Genomic DNA, 19,074 nt, shown 5'->3' on the forward strand with positions numbered 1-19,074 from the left:
GGCTGCCCACCCACCCACCCACCCACCCACCCACCCACCCACCCACCCACCCATCACAACCATTTCTCCACCCTAGTGCTACAGCCAAATGGGTCCTCTCTCGCTTGACCCAAACCCTTGAAGACATCCACTGTTATTCAGCTCATACACTCTTCATCCTAAGCAACATACACAGGAACACTCTAACTTTAGCTCAGTGCTCACTGCAGAACAGTACTTTTGCTCAAGCAAATCTAGGGAAAAATTGCAACATCACAGAATCACTTGTCTTGCAGGGCCATCCTTCGAAAGGGTGTCCGAGGCTACAAAATCACCATTTCATTTCTTGCTTAAATCTTAGCCAGTTTCTCTCTTGTCTGCATGAATTGTAAGTGATGGATGTTGAAGGTGCTGGGTGTGATATGGGGTGCCAGGCTACCCTATTTGTCCTTGAGAGATGTTCCTCACAATTTGGCTGGTTGTATTTTCTAGGGTCAACCCCGTCTCCCCTCTTTTTGCCTGAACTGGAAACTGAGAAATTGTCCTGGTGCTTGGAAGAGACAGCTCAAGCTGATTGTACTGATTTGTCTTAATTAACATGACTTGAAGAGCTCCACTGGCTTCATGAGGTGGGAAAGAGAGGGAGGGAGAGTGGTGCTCTGCTTAACACTCCCGACTTTGACACCACTGCCGCCGCCACCACAGCATCACACAACAGTACAGACATGGATTTTTAATGTGCTGGCTTATGGTGACAAGATAATCATTTTTGAAAGATTTTGCTCCCATAGATCCGACTTAGATTTCTGTGTATGGCGCCAGTTCTCTGGGAGAATCTCTGTAAAACAGACTGGAGATGATCAAAGGCACCAAAGGAATAGACTGCTCAATGTGATCCTCCAGTATCTGCCAATGAGGCAGGTATTGAATGAGAATTAGGCAAGAGGAGTTAAGATTGTGTAACAGTTTTGGGCGGTTCTCAACTACCCATACTCCATAAGCGCTCAGCTTTGGAGCTCATTTTAAGTTGATTTAACTTAGTGCATGAAGGTAGGTTGGGCCTAGTTCCTTTAACCTTGAGTGTTTCGTGGTGTCATCTGATTGACCTGACTCTATTACTTATTCCCTTCCATTCTGCTGGTCTATGGATTGTCTGTTGCAATATTGGAACATTCTACATTCTAATACAATCATCGGGGGCCATTTAGATGATTTGACAACATTCCCTAGAAATTTCAAGAAGCTGTCAAGAATGCACTATGAAGACTAGGCTTTTCTTTCTTAAATGTAATTGCATTGGTCACATGTTTTGTAAACAACAGGTGTTGACGAACAGTGAAATGCTTACTTACTGGCCCTTCCCAACAATGCAGAGAGAAAGAAAATAGAAAAGTAATAACACACAATAATAAATACACAATGAGTAACGATAACTTGGCTCTATACATTGAGTACCAGAGAAGGGTTTATGACTTGGGTGGCTGGAGTATTTAAAACATTTTGGGGGCTTCCTTTGACACTCCCTGATATAGAGGTCCTGGTTGGCAGGGAGCTCAGCCCCAGTGATGTACTGGGCTGTATGCGCTACTCTCTGTAGCGCCTTGCGGTCAGATGCCAAGCAGTTGCCATACCAAGCGGTGATGCAGCCATTCAAGATGATCTCAATGGTGCAGCAGTAGAACTTTTTGCACCAAATCTTTTCAGCCTCCTGAGGGGGAAGAGGAGTTGTGCCCTCTTCACGACTGTGTTGATGTGTGTGGAGCATGATAGATCCTTAGTGATGTGGAACAGGAATTACAGGAGGGGACTAAACACGCACCCCTGAGGGGTCCCCGTGTTGAAGGTCAGTGTGTCGTATGTGTTGTTGCCTACCGTCACCACGTGGGGCGGCCCTTCAAGAAGTCCAGGGTCCAGTTCCAGAGGGAGGCGTTCAGTCCCAGAGTCCTTAGGTAAGTGATGAGCTTGAAGGGCACTATGGTGTAGTCACCTCCATGTTTTCAGTGCACGCTTGAGTGCTATGCCGGTAATACTGGAAATCCCAGTAACATATTCCAGTCTTTGTTAGCAAAACAGTCCTGTAGCTTAGCATCCGCGAGGGAAAGCTTTGTATCCATTTCTATGCGTGGTCTAAAGTTGATCTAGAGTGTTTTATTAATTATTTTCTCTAGTTGCACAGGTGACATGCTCTTAGAAATGAGCTAAGAGTGATTTCAGTTTCCCTGCATTTAAAGCGCCACCGCTGGATGAGCATTTTCTTATTTGCTTATGGCCCTAAATAGCTCGTTGAGTGTGGTCTTAGCGCCAGTATTGGTTTGTGGTGGTAAATAGACAGCTACTGTATGAAAAATATTGATTAAAAACTATTTTGTAAATAGTATGGTCTACAGCTTACCATGAGGTATTCTAACTCAGGCGAGCAGAACCTCAAGATGTCCTTAATAATAAAGATTGCGCACCAGCTGTTGTTGACAAAGAGACACACACCTCTCCCCTTGAGCTTACCCAAGCTTCCGTTCTGTCCTGCCGATGCATAGAAAATCAGCTAGATGTAAATTATCCATGTCCTTGTTCAGCGACGACTCCAAGAAACTCAGGATATTACAGTTCTTCAGGTCCCGCTGATAGGAGAGTCTTGAACAGAGCTCTTCCAGTTTGTTCTCCAGTGATTGTAGAATGGAGGGTACAGGCGGTTTATTCACTTGTCAACATAGTTTCATCAGGGTGCCCGCGCTTTGGCCTCGCTTTTGCCGCATCTTTCTTCTCCGAGTCTGGGTGACTAAGGCCTGGTCTGGGGTGAGCAGTATGTCCTGCACCGCCGACTCGTTGAACTAGAACTATTCATCCAAATCAAGGTTAGTGATTGCTGTTCTGATGGCCAGAAGCTCCTTTCAGTCACAGGAAACAATGGCGGAAACATTATGGACAAAAAAAGTTACGACCAGCACAGAAAAACACACAAAATAGCACAACTGGTCAGGAGCCCATAAAACGGCAGCTTTCCAATCCAGTGCCATTCCTGTTGGGTGACATGCGTCCCAATCTGTCTTGACCTCAGAGGCCCGATGAGGCAATGCGGCCTAGTTTTAACAGTCCACAGACAAGCATCTCACAATACACTGTACTGTACATCCATCCACAATGACTCACCGACACTCCTCTGCTGAAGCAGTTTGTCTGTCAGTTTCACCCACCCCACTTTAAACAATTGCTACCAGTGAACGTTTTCCCTGATCAACAAGCTGTTACCCTGCAGGTTATGAATCATTATGCATTCAGTAAGTGGGCTTTTTTATTAATCAGCAGATGTTCGCAGGCCGACTTTCTGTTTTGCACACTTTTTCAGTCCCACTTTTAGTTTTTCCCAAGAGAGCAACACAGAGATGGAATTAAAGTTATTCTAATCTATTGCTCCCTGACTGGTTTGGATTGCAATCCCAGGTTCAGTGCTGTAAGCATCTCACCAGACACAAACTGGCCTGATGGGTATTGATTGGAGACTGTTCTTGAACCTCAACACTACTCGTGGCGCTGTGCTCAAGAGGCTGCCCATGAAAATGATTGATTACCATTTGGAGTGGCTGGGGAAGGAGCAGCACTTTGTCTGCTAAAGTATATGGTTTGGAGAGAAAATACGTTTGAGTCAGAAACACAAGGCTGTAAGGCTGAGGTGGTGGGATCCTGAGGAGCTCTCTTGGCTCTGTGTGGTGTTAAGGTTCGGGGTCAGAGAGAGGCCAGTGGAGGATGATGGATGGATGGATGTGCTGTGACTGTGCTTTCAGAACAGCAGCTCTGTGGCTTAATCCTGCTGTCAAATAACACTCTAGCACCTACAGTTGAAGTCGAAGTTTACATACACTTAGGTTGGAGTCATTTAATAAAACTTGTTTTTCAACCACTCCACAAATTTCTTGTTAACAAACTGTAGTTTTTGCAAGTTGGTTAGGACATCTACTTTATTCATGACACAAGTAATTTTTTAAACAATTGTTTACAGACAGATTATTTCACTTATAATTCACTGTATTACAATTCCAGTGGGTCAGAAGTTTACATACACTAAGTTGACTGTGCCTTTTAAACAACTCGGAAAATTCCAGAAAATGATGTCATGGCTTTAGAAGCTTCTGATAGGCTAATTGACATTATTTCAGTCAAATGGAGGTGTGGATGTATTCCAATACCTACCTTCAAACTCAGTGCCTCTTTACTTGACATCTTGGGAAAATCATAAGAAATCAGCCAATACCTCAGGGAAAAAAAATTGTAGACCTCCACAAGTCTGGTTCATCCTTGAATGAATTTCCAAACGCCTGAAGGTTCCACTTTCATCTGTATAAACAATAGTATGCAAGTATAAACACCATGGGAACACACTGTCGTCATACCGCTCAGGAAGGAGACGCGGTCTGTCTCCTAGAGATGAATGTACTTTGGTGCAAAAAGTGCAAATCAATCCCAGAACAACAGCAAAGGACCTTGTGAAGATGCTGGAGGAAACTTGTACAAAGGTTTCTGTATCCATAGTAAAACGTGTCCTATATCGACATAACCTGAAAGGTCACCCAGCACTGCTCCAAAACCACCATAAAAAAGCCAGACTACGGTTTGCAACTGCACATGAGAACAAAGATCATACTTTTTGGAGAAATGTCCTCTGGTCTGATGGGGAAAAAAAAGGCCATAATATCTATTAAGACCATCGTTATGTTTGGAGGAAAAAAGGGGAAGGCTTGCATGCCGAAGGACACCATCCCAACCATGAAGCACGGGGGTGGCAGCATCACCTTGTGGGGGTGCTTTGCTGCTTGAGGGACTTGTGCACTTCACAAAATAGATGGCGTCATGAGGTATGAAAATTATGTGGATATATTGAAGCAACATTTTCAAACATCAGTCAAGAAGTTAAAGCTTGGTCACAAATGGGTCTTCCAAATGGACAATGACCACAAGCATACTTCCAAAGTTGTGGCAAAATGGCTTAAGGACAACAAAGTCAAGATATTGGAGTGGCCAACACAAAGCCCTGAACTCAATCCTATAAAAAAAAATTGTGGGCAGAACTGAAAAAGTGTGTGAAAGCAAGATGGCCTACAAACTTGACTCATTTACACCAGCTCTGTCAGGAGGAATGGGCCAAAATTCACCCATCTTATTGTGGGAAGCTTGTGGAAGGGTACCCGAAACGTTTGACCCAAGTTAAACAATTTAAAGGCAATGCTACCAAATACTAATTGAGTGTATGTAAACTTCTGACCCACTGGGAATGTGATGAAAGAAATAAAAGCTTAAATAAATAATTCTCTCTATTTTTATTCTGACATTTTACATTCTTAAAACAAAGTGGTAATCCTAACTGACCTGAGACAGGGAATATTTACTAAGATTAAATGTCAGGAATTGTGAAAAGCTGAGTTTAAATGTATTTGGCTAAGGTGTATGTAAACTTCCGACTTCAACTGTAACTTAGCAGCATGGACATGGGGTCCTCTTCAGTCCTCCTTCTGTTGTCTCTCTCTTTGTCTCTCTCTTTTCTTCCTTTCCTACGTTTTGTATTTTCATCTCATTCTTGTATATAACAATAGAAAAGATTAGCATCTGTCAATGAATCCTAACCATTGACTCGGCATCAAGAGGGATGGAGCAAATAAATATAAACCATGTGAATGATGGCTCTCCTATAGGTTTCCAGCCTTATGCATATTGGATGGGTCTTCATAACAGTCGACCAGAGCGGTGACTAATGAGTTAATATCATCCAGTTTTCCCTTTGACAAGACAAGCCTCTCTTTCCCCCTCTCCATTGCTTCCTCTTCCTCCCTCCTTCCCACCATCCTTTCTCCTTCCCTTTTTCTGTCCCTCTCCATCCTGTACGCTCCATCAGGGAGGGAAACCACTGCCACAGTAGAAGACCCTGTTGAGTATATAATGCACAGATCAGCAGGCTCAGACACACGCTCACAGACACACAGTTGTATGCTGAACCGGAAGCCCTTATCCTCCCAACTCCCACAATTTTGCTTTTAGTATTTAGTATTTATTAGGATCCCCATTTAGCTGCTGCCAAAGCTTCCTGGGGTCCAAACAGGAATAAACCTATTACGTCACAACAACCTACATCATAAATAAAACAATACATCATACAAGATTTTATTAAATTATTATTATTATTATTATTATTATTATTAAAACAAAGACCATATAAAATGTACAATACTGCAATGTGTGATTGTGTGTGTGCGTCCATGTCTCCACAGTCCACGTTGTGCCGTGAGGTGTTGTTTTATCTGATTTTACTGCTCGCTTGAGGTACTTGATGTGGAAGAGTTCCATGTAGTCATGGCTCTATGAAGTACTGTGCGTTATTCAAGCTTGATGATGAGTTTGTTATTTGAATCAGCTGTGTAGTGCTAGGGCAAAAACCAAAACGTGCACCCAGGGGAAACCCAGCATTAAAGAACACCCTCTGTGGAAACTGTCCATCCACAATTTGGCACAGGGTGTAAAGCCATAACACATCTTTTTTAGCAGTAAACTATGATCGATAATGTCAAGCTGCACTTTTTAGTCTAATAAAACAGCTCCCACAATCATCGTATTATCAATTTCTTTCAGCCAAACATTCGTCAGTGCCGTACATGCTGTGTGCCCTTCCTTATAAGCATGCTGAAAGTTAGTTATTCATTTGTTTACTGTGAAATTGCATTGTTTCTGGTCAAACACAATTTTTTCCAAAAGTTTACAAAGGGTTGGTAACAGGCTGATTGGTTGGCTGTTTGAACCAGTAAAAAGTGCTTTGCTATTCTTGGGTAGTGGAATTATTATTTATTTTTTTCAGGCCTGGGAGCGCCCACTATCCTGTAGGCTTAGATTGAAGGTTTATAGTCCGCTACCACCACCAGTCATTTTCCCTCCATGTTGTCATTACCAGGTGGTTTGTCATTGTTGATAGTCAACAATATTTTTTTCACCTCTTCCACACTCACTTTGGTGTATAAAAAATGACAATGCTTGTCTTTCATAATTTGGTCAGTTATGCATGGATATGGTTCAGAGTTTTTTTCTTGCCATGTCATGCCTAAGTTGCTAATCTTGCAAATGAAAAACTAATTAAAGTAGTCGGCAATATCAGAGGGTTTTGTGATGAATGAGCCATCTAATTTAATGAAGGATGGTGCTGAATTTGCTTTTTTGCCCAAAATTTAATTTAAGGTGATTTATTATTCTGATGGCTGCAGTATCAAACAGAATGTGAAAACTCAACTTAATACAGTTACAGTCGATCTCATCATGGTTGTGATTCTGACAGTCAATAAAAAAGTCTTAGTGAGGGGACCATTTTAGATGAAGGTGCCATTTTGAGCGACCTCGCACTGATCACCACACCCACACATCATGACAAACACCCCTCTCCCCCCTCTTGCTGCTGCTGATAACTGATTTGAGTGCAAATTTGCCAGCTCAAGGTTGTCAGAACAAACCTGGCTAGAACCTCCTAGGATCAATTATTACAACTAAAAATAGCAAATTGTCATTGCAAACACAGTCAGTTTGACACTTACACAATTAGCATTTCCCAATAACCTACCAATAACCTATAACCCTTTGACTTGCACCAGGGAACCCTTTGACTTGCACCAGGGAACCCTTTGACTTGCACCAGGGAACCCTTTGACTTGCACCAGGGAACCCTTTGACTTGCACCAGGGAACCCTTTGACTTGCACCAGGGAACCCTTTGACTTGCACCAGGGAACCCTTTGACTTGCACCAGGGAACCCTTTGACTTGCACCAGGGAACCCTTTGACTTGCACTAGGGAACCCTTTGACTTGCACCAGAAACCCTTTGACTTGCACCAGGGAACCCTTTGACTTGCACCAGGGAACCCTTTGACTTGCACCAGGAACCCTTTGACTTGCACCAGGGAACCCTTTGCACGGTGACGTACCACACCTTTATATTTCCCTGGCTCCCAATACTCCTTTCCCACGGATGTTAGTTTCTTCTCCGCACTGAGTCTGGATCTAAGTACCTCCCTGACTTCAATGATGGCTGTCTCAGACTGAAGTATGTAGCAAATGATAGATCAGCAGAATAATTAAGTTTGAGTCAGTCAACCTTTTATATAGCCTATTTTCTTGTTTCTTTCTTCCCCTTTGAAAATATAATCTGAACACTTATGAGTGAATCTGTCAGTTTTATTCATAACCTGTGTTGATCCCGGTCGGTATGCCAGTATGATTTCTTATTCCTGCTGTAAATGACTTTCTCTGAGCTGCTGATATGCTTGATTGAGTCTGAAATGGGAAGTGGGATTGTAATGATAGGCTTTGGAAATGAGTCTTTGCAAATAGTTTTTGATATCTGCTTTTAAACGCATTATGATTTCCAACAAGCTGATCCTAATTATTCTTGTTGGGCCAGAAGAAAAGACTGTTCCCCTTGTTTCCCCATCCTCAACTGACAAAGTACATGTAATTAATTGGACAGCAATCAGGAATAGATTATTAAACATTTTAATTTCTATCAGCGTGGAGTTGAGCGAGCAGTCCTCTGTGAGCGAGGCTAAGATCCTATTAGAAATGAGGTCAGACCCAAATGTGTGTGTATATATATATATGTTACCCCGCTCAGCACTGCAGCACACCCACACACTCTAACACAATAAGCAGGCCTGTCCCATCCAGTGCTGACTTACAGGTCGTCTGCTTGTTAACAGGGGAGACACGCAAAAACACATGCAATTGAAGTATTGGCATGAATTCCTTTTTGAGCCGTGAGCTATTTTGAGATGTTATCATCACCTCTCTCTCTCTGACCTCTCCACAGCTGACATGGCAGCGCTGTATTATGGGTACTGCATGCTACCTGATGGGACCTACTGCCTGGCTCCACCTCCCCCAGGGATAGATGCCAACGCTTACTACAGCTCCCTACCCTCTGGTAGCATGCTGGCTGCGCCCTCTTACTCTGGAGCCCCGCCCCCTCCAGGGACCACGCCCCCTCCACCTCCTGAGCCAACCACACGGTTCATCTACACGGCACCTCCGACTACATTTCCCATTATCCCACCGCCAACTACAGTTCCCAGCCAGGTCCCAGTCCGCCTCTCAACTCCTCCTGCTCCTGTTGTACCTGCTGCTGTCATACCAGAGACCAGGTGTGGACAGTTATTGGATATTTTTTTTCTTGATCATTATATTACCTATTTTTCCCCCACTTAATGTGATGCATTGCTAAGCAAGTTTCTTGCCTCTTTCTCTCTCTCTCCGTCTTTGCTTATCTTTCTCTCTTAAATCAGTTCGCGGCCCCCTGCTCAAGTTGCTGTGGCAGCGCCAGCCATCATTCCCCCACCCCCTGACATCCAACCGGTTATTGACAAGCTGGCTGAGTACGTAGCCAGGAACGGTGTCAAGTTTGAGACCAGTGTCCGCGTCAAGAATGACCCGAGGTGAGCAGAAACGGACACTGCTCTTCTCCTCACTGAATAAAGGTGAATGGCTCACAATGCACTATTTGTTTAATATAATGGTTGTACATCTTATGTGTGTTTCTATCTTCAACACAGGTTTGACTTTCTTCAGTCCTGGAACCAGTACAACACCTATTATGAGTTCAAGAAGCATTACTTCATGAAGAAAGAGGGAATCAGCCTGCCTGAGGTATTATTGTCCTCTGCTTCCCTTTTCCCTCTCTCTGATCAGTGTGCATTTAATACCATTTTGCTTGAATTAATTATATACCCTCTGGGGATGTGATGGATCTTAAGTCAATATTGCCTTTCATTCACTGAAATTCTCTCCAGGTTGCTTTTTAAAAGGCTCTAAAGCATTGGAAGTCCTTGGCTCTTAGGCTTTCATGCTTGAGATCAGAGATCATCAATTGTGTGTGCTGTCCAGATATCAAAAGGCCTGCCTGCCTGCTCTTGACTCGCTGTTTGAAAGGTTTGTTTTGCTTACCAGGTTCAAATCAAATCAAAGTTTATTTGTCACGTGTGCTGAATACAACAGGTGTAGACCTTACAGTGAAATGCTTACTTACAGGCTCTAACCAATAGTGCAAAAAAGTATTAGGTGAACAATAGATAAGTAAAGAAATAAAAACAACTGTAAAAAGACAGTGAAAAACAGTAGTGAGGCTACATATAGACACCGGTTAGTCAGGCTGATTGAGGTAGTATGTAGATATGGTTAAAGTGACTATGCATATACAATGAACAGAGAGTAGCAGTAGCGTAAAGAGGGGCTGGCGGGTGCCTTTGGTGTGGTTTTCTCAATGAATGGCACCTGCCTGTTCAGCTCCTTGATTTAGCCCCCGGGGCGCAGCTCTACCCTCTTCAACACCCCGTCTCTCTCTTTCTCTCGCAATTTTTCTGTCTCTCTCTCTTATCTGATTCTAGTGAGAAGACATTGGTTTTTAAGTATAACAAACCTAACTCTGTGAATTAACCCTGGACCAAGCAAAGCATTTAACCATGCAGCCGTGCTTTGTTTTCTTGCTCAGTTCCCCGGTTTTATCACACAACAAATGGATGTCAGGTACTTGTCCATTATTCAACAGAGATGTATTTTTTACCTTCCCCTGGGGTGTCGGCCGACAGACTCTCACGAATCTAGCCACGAACCCAACACATTAACAGTGCTGCGATACGTGTATAATGTATTAAAAGCTACTTGAAACTCAGTCAACATTTTACATGGCTCATCTCTTGGTAGACGTGTTCAATTGCGTGACATTTGAATGCCTTTATGAAGAGAATACTGTTCATTTGTGTTTGGTAATTATTGGAAAAGTGGTTGGCTGGTAATTCTTAATGGGCTCAGGTGGGAGGCAGACGTAAGTACTTTGTAAAGATATTCTAAAACAGAAGATATCAAGGGTGAGCAGTAACAGACAGAGAAACATTTATTCATCCATTTGCTGGCTAAGTGCTTTAAGTGGTTTGTTTGTACCCCAGGTATGAACGATTGCTCGAGCTGATAACATTACAGTAAACAAATTAGCAAACTTTAAAGGCAGGGGAATGATATAAAAAATGTGACTCTGTGCCTTTCAAACTTTGATTTTAAACCACCCAGGCTTTTGGAATGATTGGTCTTTGCCACCTGGTTAAATTAATTTGCTGATCGCAGCCCGTTCCCCGCACAGGATTGAACGTAGATGAAATTGCCTTAAAAGTGTCTCTGTCACGTAGAGTAGGCCCGATGGCTAAACTGGATAACCTAACCTCTATAAAAATAAAAAGATGGCGGAACCGCAAAAGTTCTTCTGTGCAAAGGTGTTTATTTACAAGTGATTCCGGAACAGAAAATAACAGTACTGCCATCAACGTCTACCTTATGGGACAGCTTAACAACAATGCTGCCCCATCCACAGCTCAATCCAAAAAATCCCCCTTAGAGACTGGAGAGAGGCTCCTTTTTGTAGGGCTAGCCCCTCCCCTCAGAACAATTAACCCTAATGAATTAATCAATTAACAATACAAACCTACATTTTCCATAAACTAAACATACTAAAGGATATACATTGCAACACGGTTTTAAACAATATCACAACATAACATTTACAACATTACATCATTACTGACAATATCTTTCAATATGCCCATATGCATTAATGAGCCATTTGGGACAGGCACTATAAAGCCAACCCAATTCCCTTAGCTCAGGTCCTTTTCCAGCATACCCAGAAGCTACAGAGATGGAGAGAGAGGAACAGAACAAACAAACAATGCGCTCATCCACAACATTGATAAGTATAATAATTATTGTATCTCTCAAATATGAACATTGACAAGTGTGAAATGCATGCACCAAGACAGAAGTTAAATTGTGTGTCGACCCACATTGTTAACTTATGGTATAATGGCGCAGGGAGGAGTGATGAATATGTGTGTGCGTTAAAGAACCAAATGCTGCCCGCGGCCAGTGATGGACTTCTACGTCACAGTCTCACTGCGCAGGTTGTTAACCTGTGTCAGATTAAATCTTGGCCTTAGTCTTTAACGAGGATGTTGAGGGTATTTAATCCTTGGTTCTCTGTGTACTCTGGGTGAGTTTGTGTAAAAACGGCTAGCTGGTCTGGTTGGTCAGTTGGATATGCCCACACCCATTACAGTGCTTTTGGAAAGTATTCAAATTCCTTAACTTTTTCAACATTTTGTTACGTTCCAGCCTTATTCTAAAATGGATTCAACCCAAAAAAAATCATCATCAATCCTCATCAAACTACACACAATCACCATAATGACAAAGCCAAAACAGTTTTTACATTTTTTGGCGAATTTATATTTGAAAAAGAAGTCTGGGCTCTGGCTGGGCCACGCAAGGACATTCAGAGACTTGTCCCGAAGCCACTCCTTCATTGTCCTTGCTGTGTGCTTAGGGTTGTTGTCCTGTTGGAAGGTGAATCTTCACCCCAGTCTGGTGACTAGCGGGGTCTCTCAGGGGTAGTGTCTCTCAAGGGAGTAGCCAGGCTAGCTAGGGGAGTATCGGCTGTGGTGGCGTGACAGTGAGGATGGCTCTAGCTCGGTTGCCTAGAGCGGTGACGATCAGGAGAGTAGCGCCGGTGACTCAGGCCGGGAGGGCCTGGAATACGCCCTCCTGAGCATGACGCAGGTTCTCATATTTTCTCTGCAACTCCCTACTGGAGAGGGTGTGGTCATAGACGGGCCTGTTGCAGGGCTATTAATCTCTTAAATGAGAGAGGTGTGTAGGGCCTCGCAGCTCCTCTTCCTCAGGTTCATGACGACTGAGGTGGGTTGTGACAGTCATCTCTTGGCAAGACGCACAGATTATTTTCGGGGCACCTCAATATCTCAACTATAGCAGGTCAGAATCCGGCGATACGAAAGACAGTGTAAAAACTGCAAGCTGGAGCTGGTCTGAGTGGTCGGAATGCCCTCACCCGCTATATACTTAAAATCAAATTACATTTTGTTGTTCACATTCACATATTTAGCAGATGTTATTGCGGGTGTAGCGAAATGCTGATTGGTTTGGTTCTGCCCACTATAGTGCTGTCTGGTTAGAACATGATGTTGAGACCCATCACTACTCTGGATGGTCACCACCACACAGACACAGCTGTTACAATTTGAAAATGTTTTATATGATTGTGTGGTTATATTTGCTGGACGCACACACCTCAGTAAGGAACAGCATGTCAAAAGTCTGTCGGCAGCACAACACTTTGCTTCTTCTCAAGATGGATGATGGCGCGCACTAACTAAAGGTTAGTCAAGGCAGGTGGTATCCTGCAGCACATACAATCGCCCTGATTGGTTGGATGAACAGAGGTGTGAACTGTACTCTCTCTTTCTAACTCACATTTATCTTCTCTGTACCCGCTGTGCTGCTCATATGAGACAAAGACAGTGTGGAAAATAGAAGAACAGTGGATAGGATAGAGAGTGGAACAATGACAAATGACTGAACGAAGCACAAAGAAACAGTGGTGAAAGGGAGACGATGGCAGGGGTGCTACAAGTTGAATTGGGGGAAATGCTATGTGAGTTCCTGCAGAGTAGATCTGTCTCTGTCAGCAGCGTCTGTTTTTATTTGGCGACTGCGGCTGTGATTTCTCTTTCAGGGGAGCAGGCGATCTCTGCTCTCTGGCCTCAGTGGAGTTCTGCTCCCCTGGCTGACTCTCCCACCAGGCTGTCCCTGGCTCTGCAGCAAAATCTGGACAATTTGTTTAATTCATCCAGTGTCTCCAGCTCAATTAGGAGCCGTGTCAACAGATGAAATGATTCAGTCTGGCTGTGGCTGGCCTGGCTGCTTGGTTATATCCATGGCCACTTTGGCCCCGGTTATGTACTGTCTCTCTGCTTAAGGTACCTCTTTAAACCCTGCAGTGCACTTGAACTGTCTGATGTATCAGAGCTTAGAATGTACCTCAGGTATTCACACTCATCCTCAGTTTAGATTTATATAGATGAATATGGTTTCATCTCATCCAGGTAGTTTTTATATGCGTTGGTCTATGTTCATTGACCGTTTTATCATAAGCCACCATTTATTTTGATGATATGTTTCCACCAGAATCATCTCCTCTACGTTTTACGTTGTGCTCTATCTTCAATCACACCTGAGCACTGAAATTCCAGTGTGTATCATATGATGCATGAGCCCATCTCATTCCAAAGCAGACAGTTGATCTGTAACCATTCTCTAATGGATCTTTGTGCAATGCTCTCTCTAAGCTGCGTGTGTGCGCTGGCTCGCAGCTCCCTGGGAATGCCCCACAGAAGAAATATATCCGCCCACCCAGAGAAGCACGATATTGAATTTTTCCCCCATAATTAACAGAGTCAACGTTTCCCTTTTACTGTGGGAATTGTAATTGAATCAACGCAATATTAGCAACTTTCAATGCAACATAACAAACGAGATTGTGTTGTAAGCAGAACGCATCGGAGTAGGATTCTATTGCATTAACACGTATGACCCATACTCTTTACATACCGGTGCGCCATAACCAGTCAGCTTCAGTAGGCCAACAGTAAATGTAAATAGACCATTGCCATATATGGATCTGTGCCATTCACTTTGAACTGGACTGTTTACAGCATGAGTGGTCGTGAGTAGATGCGCTTGTTTTGAGATGAAAGCGAGAGCTGTGTATGGGCTTGTTTTGAGATCAAAGCAAGAGCTGCGTGTGGCTACGTGTGCACATTTGTTCATATCCTTTACTAGTTAGTGAGTTATTAGCCCAGTTAAACATAATTTGCAGTCAGCAATATGGGAGTGGTTGTTTCCTACAAGAGCACAAAACATCTACATTTCTAGATATCTTTGAAAAGCGAGTCAGGTAAACAGATTTTTTTTTTGTCTTAAAGGGGCAGTGTTGTATTTTGAGACCGGCTTGAATAAGCTATGTAGGCAGAGGTTGGTGTATTTTTGTCTGATTCTCTGTAATAATGGTATGGGAATAATAATGCATTTATTTTGTAAAGTGGTTTCATGCATCAAAAACAACATTTTCAGTCACCTACTTGTCTGAATGACAAGTGGATAAACAGGTTAATGTCAAGCCCTGCATGTTTTTTTCTTGCAGAAGTCTCATGGAATGTAGGTCTAAATTGAACAACACACCTTGACTACTACTGTAGGCTGAATGATAGAACAGCTATTTCCATGTTAAAATGTTATGGGATGCATTTTCTCTGTTTTTGATGGTAGGCCACTGTTAGGCCTACATTATGATCAAATAGCCAAAGTAGCCTACTTGACCACTGTCTGAAACTGTAACTTAAAGCGGGTACAGCCTCAGTGTTCACAGTAAACGCATGCTGGAAGTTGCACAGAATTTTTACAACCTTGAAGTTTGTGATCAGCAGACCTATAATAAATTGCAGGGAACATTGCTTATATGCCACACTGAATCAAAGCGCCTATGTGTTCCTCTCCTACCGAATCAGACAGTGTATTACCAACCAACCCCAGGTGCCATTATGACACATTTATAAAAAATTTAAAAACTGGTAGGCCAGTTGAGAACAAGTTCTCATTTACAACTGTAATCTGGCCAAGATAAAGCAAAGCAGTGCGACAACAACTCAGTTACACATAAACAAATGTACAGTCAATAACAAAAAAGAAAAATAGAAAGATTTATGTGCAGTGTTTGCAAATGTAGAATAGTAGGGTGGAGGCAATAAATAGGCCCTAGAGGCGCAAATAATTACAGATAACATTAATACTGGAGTGATATATGTGCAGATGATGATGTGCAAGTAGAGATACTGGGGTGCAAAAGAGAAAGAGGGTAAGTAATAATATGGGGATGAGGTAGTTGGGTGTGCTATTTACAGATTGGCTGTGTACAGGTACAGTGATCGGTAAGCTGCTCTGATAGCTGATGCTTAATGTTAGAGAGGGCGATATAAGACCTCAGCTTCAGAGATGTTTGCAATTTGTTCCAGTCATTGGCAGCAGAGAACTGGAAAGAAAGGTGGCCAAAGGAAGTGTTGGCTTTGGCTTTGGGGATGAACAGTACAATATACCTGCTGGAGTGCGTGCTACGGGTGGGTGTTGCTGTAGTGACCAGTGAGCTGAGATAAGGCGGGGCTTTACCTAGCAAAGAATTCTAGATGACCTGGAGCAGTTTCCCAAGAAAGCTAAGGTAACTGAGCTAAATAACTATTGCCCCGTAGCACTCACTTCCATCATCATGAAGTGTTTTGAGAGACTAGTTAAGGATCATATCACCTCCATCCTACCTGACACCCTAGACCCACTCCAATTTGCTTACCGCCCCAATAGGTCCACAGACGACGCAATCATACTGCACACTGCCCTAACCCATCTGGACAAGAGTAATACCTATGTAAGAATGCTGTTCATTGACTACAGCTCAGCATTTTACACCATAGTACCCTCCAAACTCGTCATTAAGCTCGAGACCTGGGTCTCGACCCCGCCCTGTGCAACTGGGTACTGGACTTTCTTACAGACCGCCCCCAGTTGGTGAGGGTAGGAAACAACATCTCCACCACGCTGATCCTCAACATTGGGGCCTCACAAGGGTGTGTTCTCAGCCCTCTACTGTACTCCCTGTTCACCCATGATTGCGTGGCCGTGCACACCTCCAAATCAATCATCACGTTTGCAGACGACACTTCAGTGGTAGGCTTGATTACCAACAACAATGAGACGGCCTATAGGGAGGAGGTGAGGGCACTCGGAGTGTGGTGTCAACAAAACAAAACAGATGATCGTTAACTTCAGGAAACAGCAGAGGGAGCACCCCCCTATCCACATCGACAGGACAGTAGTGGAGAGTTTTAAGTTCCTCGATGTACACATCACGGACAAACTGAAATGGTCCACCCACACAGACAGCGTGGTGAAGAAGGCGCAACAGTGCCTCTTTAACCTCAGGAGGCTGAAGAAATTTGGCTTGTCGCCTAAAACACTCTGAAACTTCTACAGATCGAGAGCATCCTGTCGAGTTGTATCACCGCCTGGTACGGCAACTGCTCGGCCCACAACCGTAAGGCTCTCCAGAGGGTAGTGAGGTCTGCACAACGCATCACCGGGGGCAAACTACCTCCCCTCCAGGACACCTACACCGCCCGGTGTCACAGGAAGGCTAAAAAGATCATCAAGGACAACAACCACCCGAGCCACTGCCTGTTCATCCCGCTATCATCCAGAAGGCGAGGTCAGTACAGGTGCATCAAAGCAGGGACCGAGAGACTGAGAAACAGCTTCTGTCTCAAGGCCATCAGACTGTTAAACAGCCATCACTAACATTGAGTGGCTGCTGCCAAAGTACTGACTCATCTCTAGCCACTTTAATAATAAAAAACAGGATGTAATAAATGTATCATTAGTCACTTAAACAATGCCACTTTATATAATGTTTACATACCTTATATTACTCATCTCATATGTATATAGTGTATTCTATACCATCTATTGCATCTTGCCTATGCTGTTCGGCCATCGCTCATCTATATATTTATATGAACATATTCTTATTCATTCCTTTACACTTGTGGATATAAAGTAGTTGTTGTGAAATTGTTAGGTTACTTGTTAGATATTACTGCATGGTCAGATCTAGAAGCACAAGCATTTCGCTACACTCACATTAACATCTGCTAATCATGTGTATGTTACCAATAAAAATTGATTTGATTTTGTAGTATATGGGGCTTTGGTGACAAAACGGATGACATTGTGATAGACTACATCCAGTTTTCTGAGTAGTGTTAGGGGCTGTTTTGTAAATGACATTGCCAAAGTCAAGGATCGGTAGGATAGTCAGTTTTACGAGGGTATCTTTGAAGGCATGAGTGAAGGAGGCTTTGTTGCGAAATAGAAAGCTGATTCTAGATGTCATTTTGAATTGGAGATGCTTAATGTGAGTTTGGAACGAGAGTTTACAGTCTAACCAGACACCTAGGTATTTGTATTTGTTCACATCTTTTACCCCAGGCTTTTATCCATGGCTTTTAATGTGTCTCTCTGAGCCAGAGGTTGGAAAGGCAGTGTGAGTTCAGGGAGAGGGCAGTGGAAGATGTAGGTGGAGAGGAAACAGACCTGTTCTCATTCACTGTCAATGATTAGGCCTAAGTAACTCAGTCATCACCTCCTGAGGGTAACTTGGCAGCGTATTCACACTCAGGGAGTTGGTGTCCCATTGTCACCCAACAGTTCTGCATTCTGCTGCCCCTGAGTATGAAATGAATATGAAGTATAAAATATGGATGAATGTTCGCATTGTGCTGGTATTGGACTGACAATGCCTGTGTGCCTTATCTACAGTATAGTCCAGTAGCATCATATCACACTCCCCTAACCTTGTATAACCCAACTGCTACCATTTTGATGCAGCCTTGTGGTTCAGCAGGTGTTGAATAGCTGAACACCTGTGTCACATTCCTGTAAAGCTCTCCGGTCAACATTACTGTTCAACCGCTAGTTGTGCACAGGGAACTCATTTGCAGTGTTGTATCCCCCCCCATCATGGTTGCCAGTTCACTGAGCATGATGGCTCACATTTATTGGTGTTCCTCGTTGGGTCTCGGCAGTGCTACCACCAGAGACATTGTGTGCAAAAAATAATAATTTTGCAGGTGCTGTCTTACATGCACCGGTTTGGGAGTTGTAGAGGCTGGCTGTAGAGGCTGGCTGTGATTTTCCGTTGTCGTGTTTCCTTTAGGTTTGAGAAAGTAAACAAGATCAAGTGATTCGTTTGACGTAGTTTTAACTCAACATATTTAATGTTACCAGAGTCTGCTACCAGAGTCAGAAGGCCTCAGTGGAGCAGTGGTCAAATGTAGGCTTGAAGTTTTTCACCCACTTTGGGGAACCATTTGTCATCTGCCAAATAGAATCCACTAACTTGTCTCTCCGGGGAGAGAGAAATTTGTAGTATGGAGTCCGTACTCTGTCACGAAGCAGGCTGCACACACAGGCAAACCAAGCGCCCGACTAACTAGCTTATCCATAAACTATGAGGTCTGCTGGTGATTTGGGGAACAGCTATATGGGATGCAGCCTCTCTCATTTGTATTATTAATCTGGTTTTCATATTTATTGGGAAAAAATGGTCTGTGAAATCAATCAAAGGAGGCATCAGCCAGT

General features: G+C 43.3%; 1 protein-coding gene across 3 annotated transcripts in view; it reads left to right on the plus strand.

The window, feature by feature from the left end:
• Positions 1 to 19,074, plus strand: part of sfswap (splicing factor SWAP) — a 139,734-nt gene that overhangs the window by 34,496 nt on the left and 86,164 nt on the right. For all 3 annotated transcript variants that reach the window (XM_024382237.2, XM_024382238.2, XM_024382239.2), the window contains exons 8-10: positions 8,807 to 9,137; positions 9,279 to 9,428; positions 9,546 to 9,639. In XM_024382237.2, the coding sequence (XP_024238005.1) occupies positions 8,807 to 9,137; positions 9,279 to 9,428; positions 9,546 to 9,639 (575 nt within the window). The remainder of the gene's footprint in view (positions 1 to 8,806; positions 9,138 to 9,278; positions 9,429 to 9,545; positions 9,640 to 19,074) is intronic.

The sequence above is a fragment of the Oncorhynchus tshawytscha genome, linkage group LG20 (assembly GCF_018296145.1).
Source record: "Oncorhynchus tshawytscha isolate Ot180627B linkage group LG20, Otsh_v2.0, whole genome shotgun sequence".
NCBI lineage: Eukaryota > Metazoa > Chordata > Actinopteri > Salmoniformes > Salmonidae > Oncorhynchus > Oncorhynchus tshawytscha.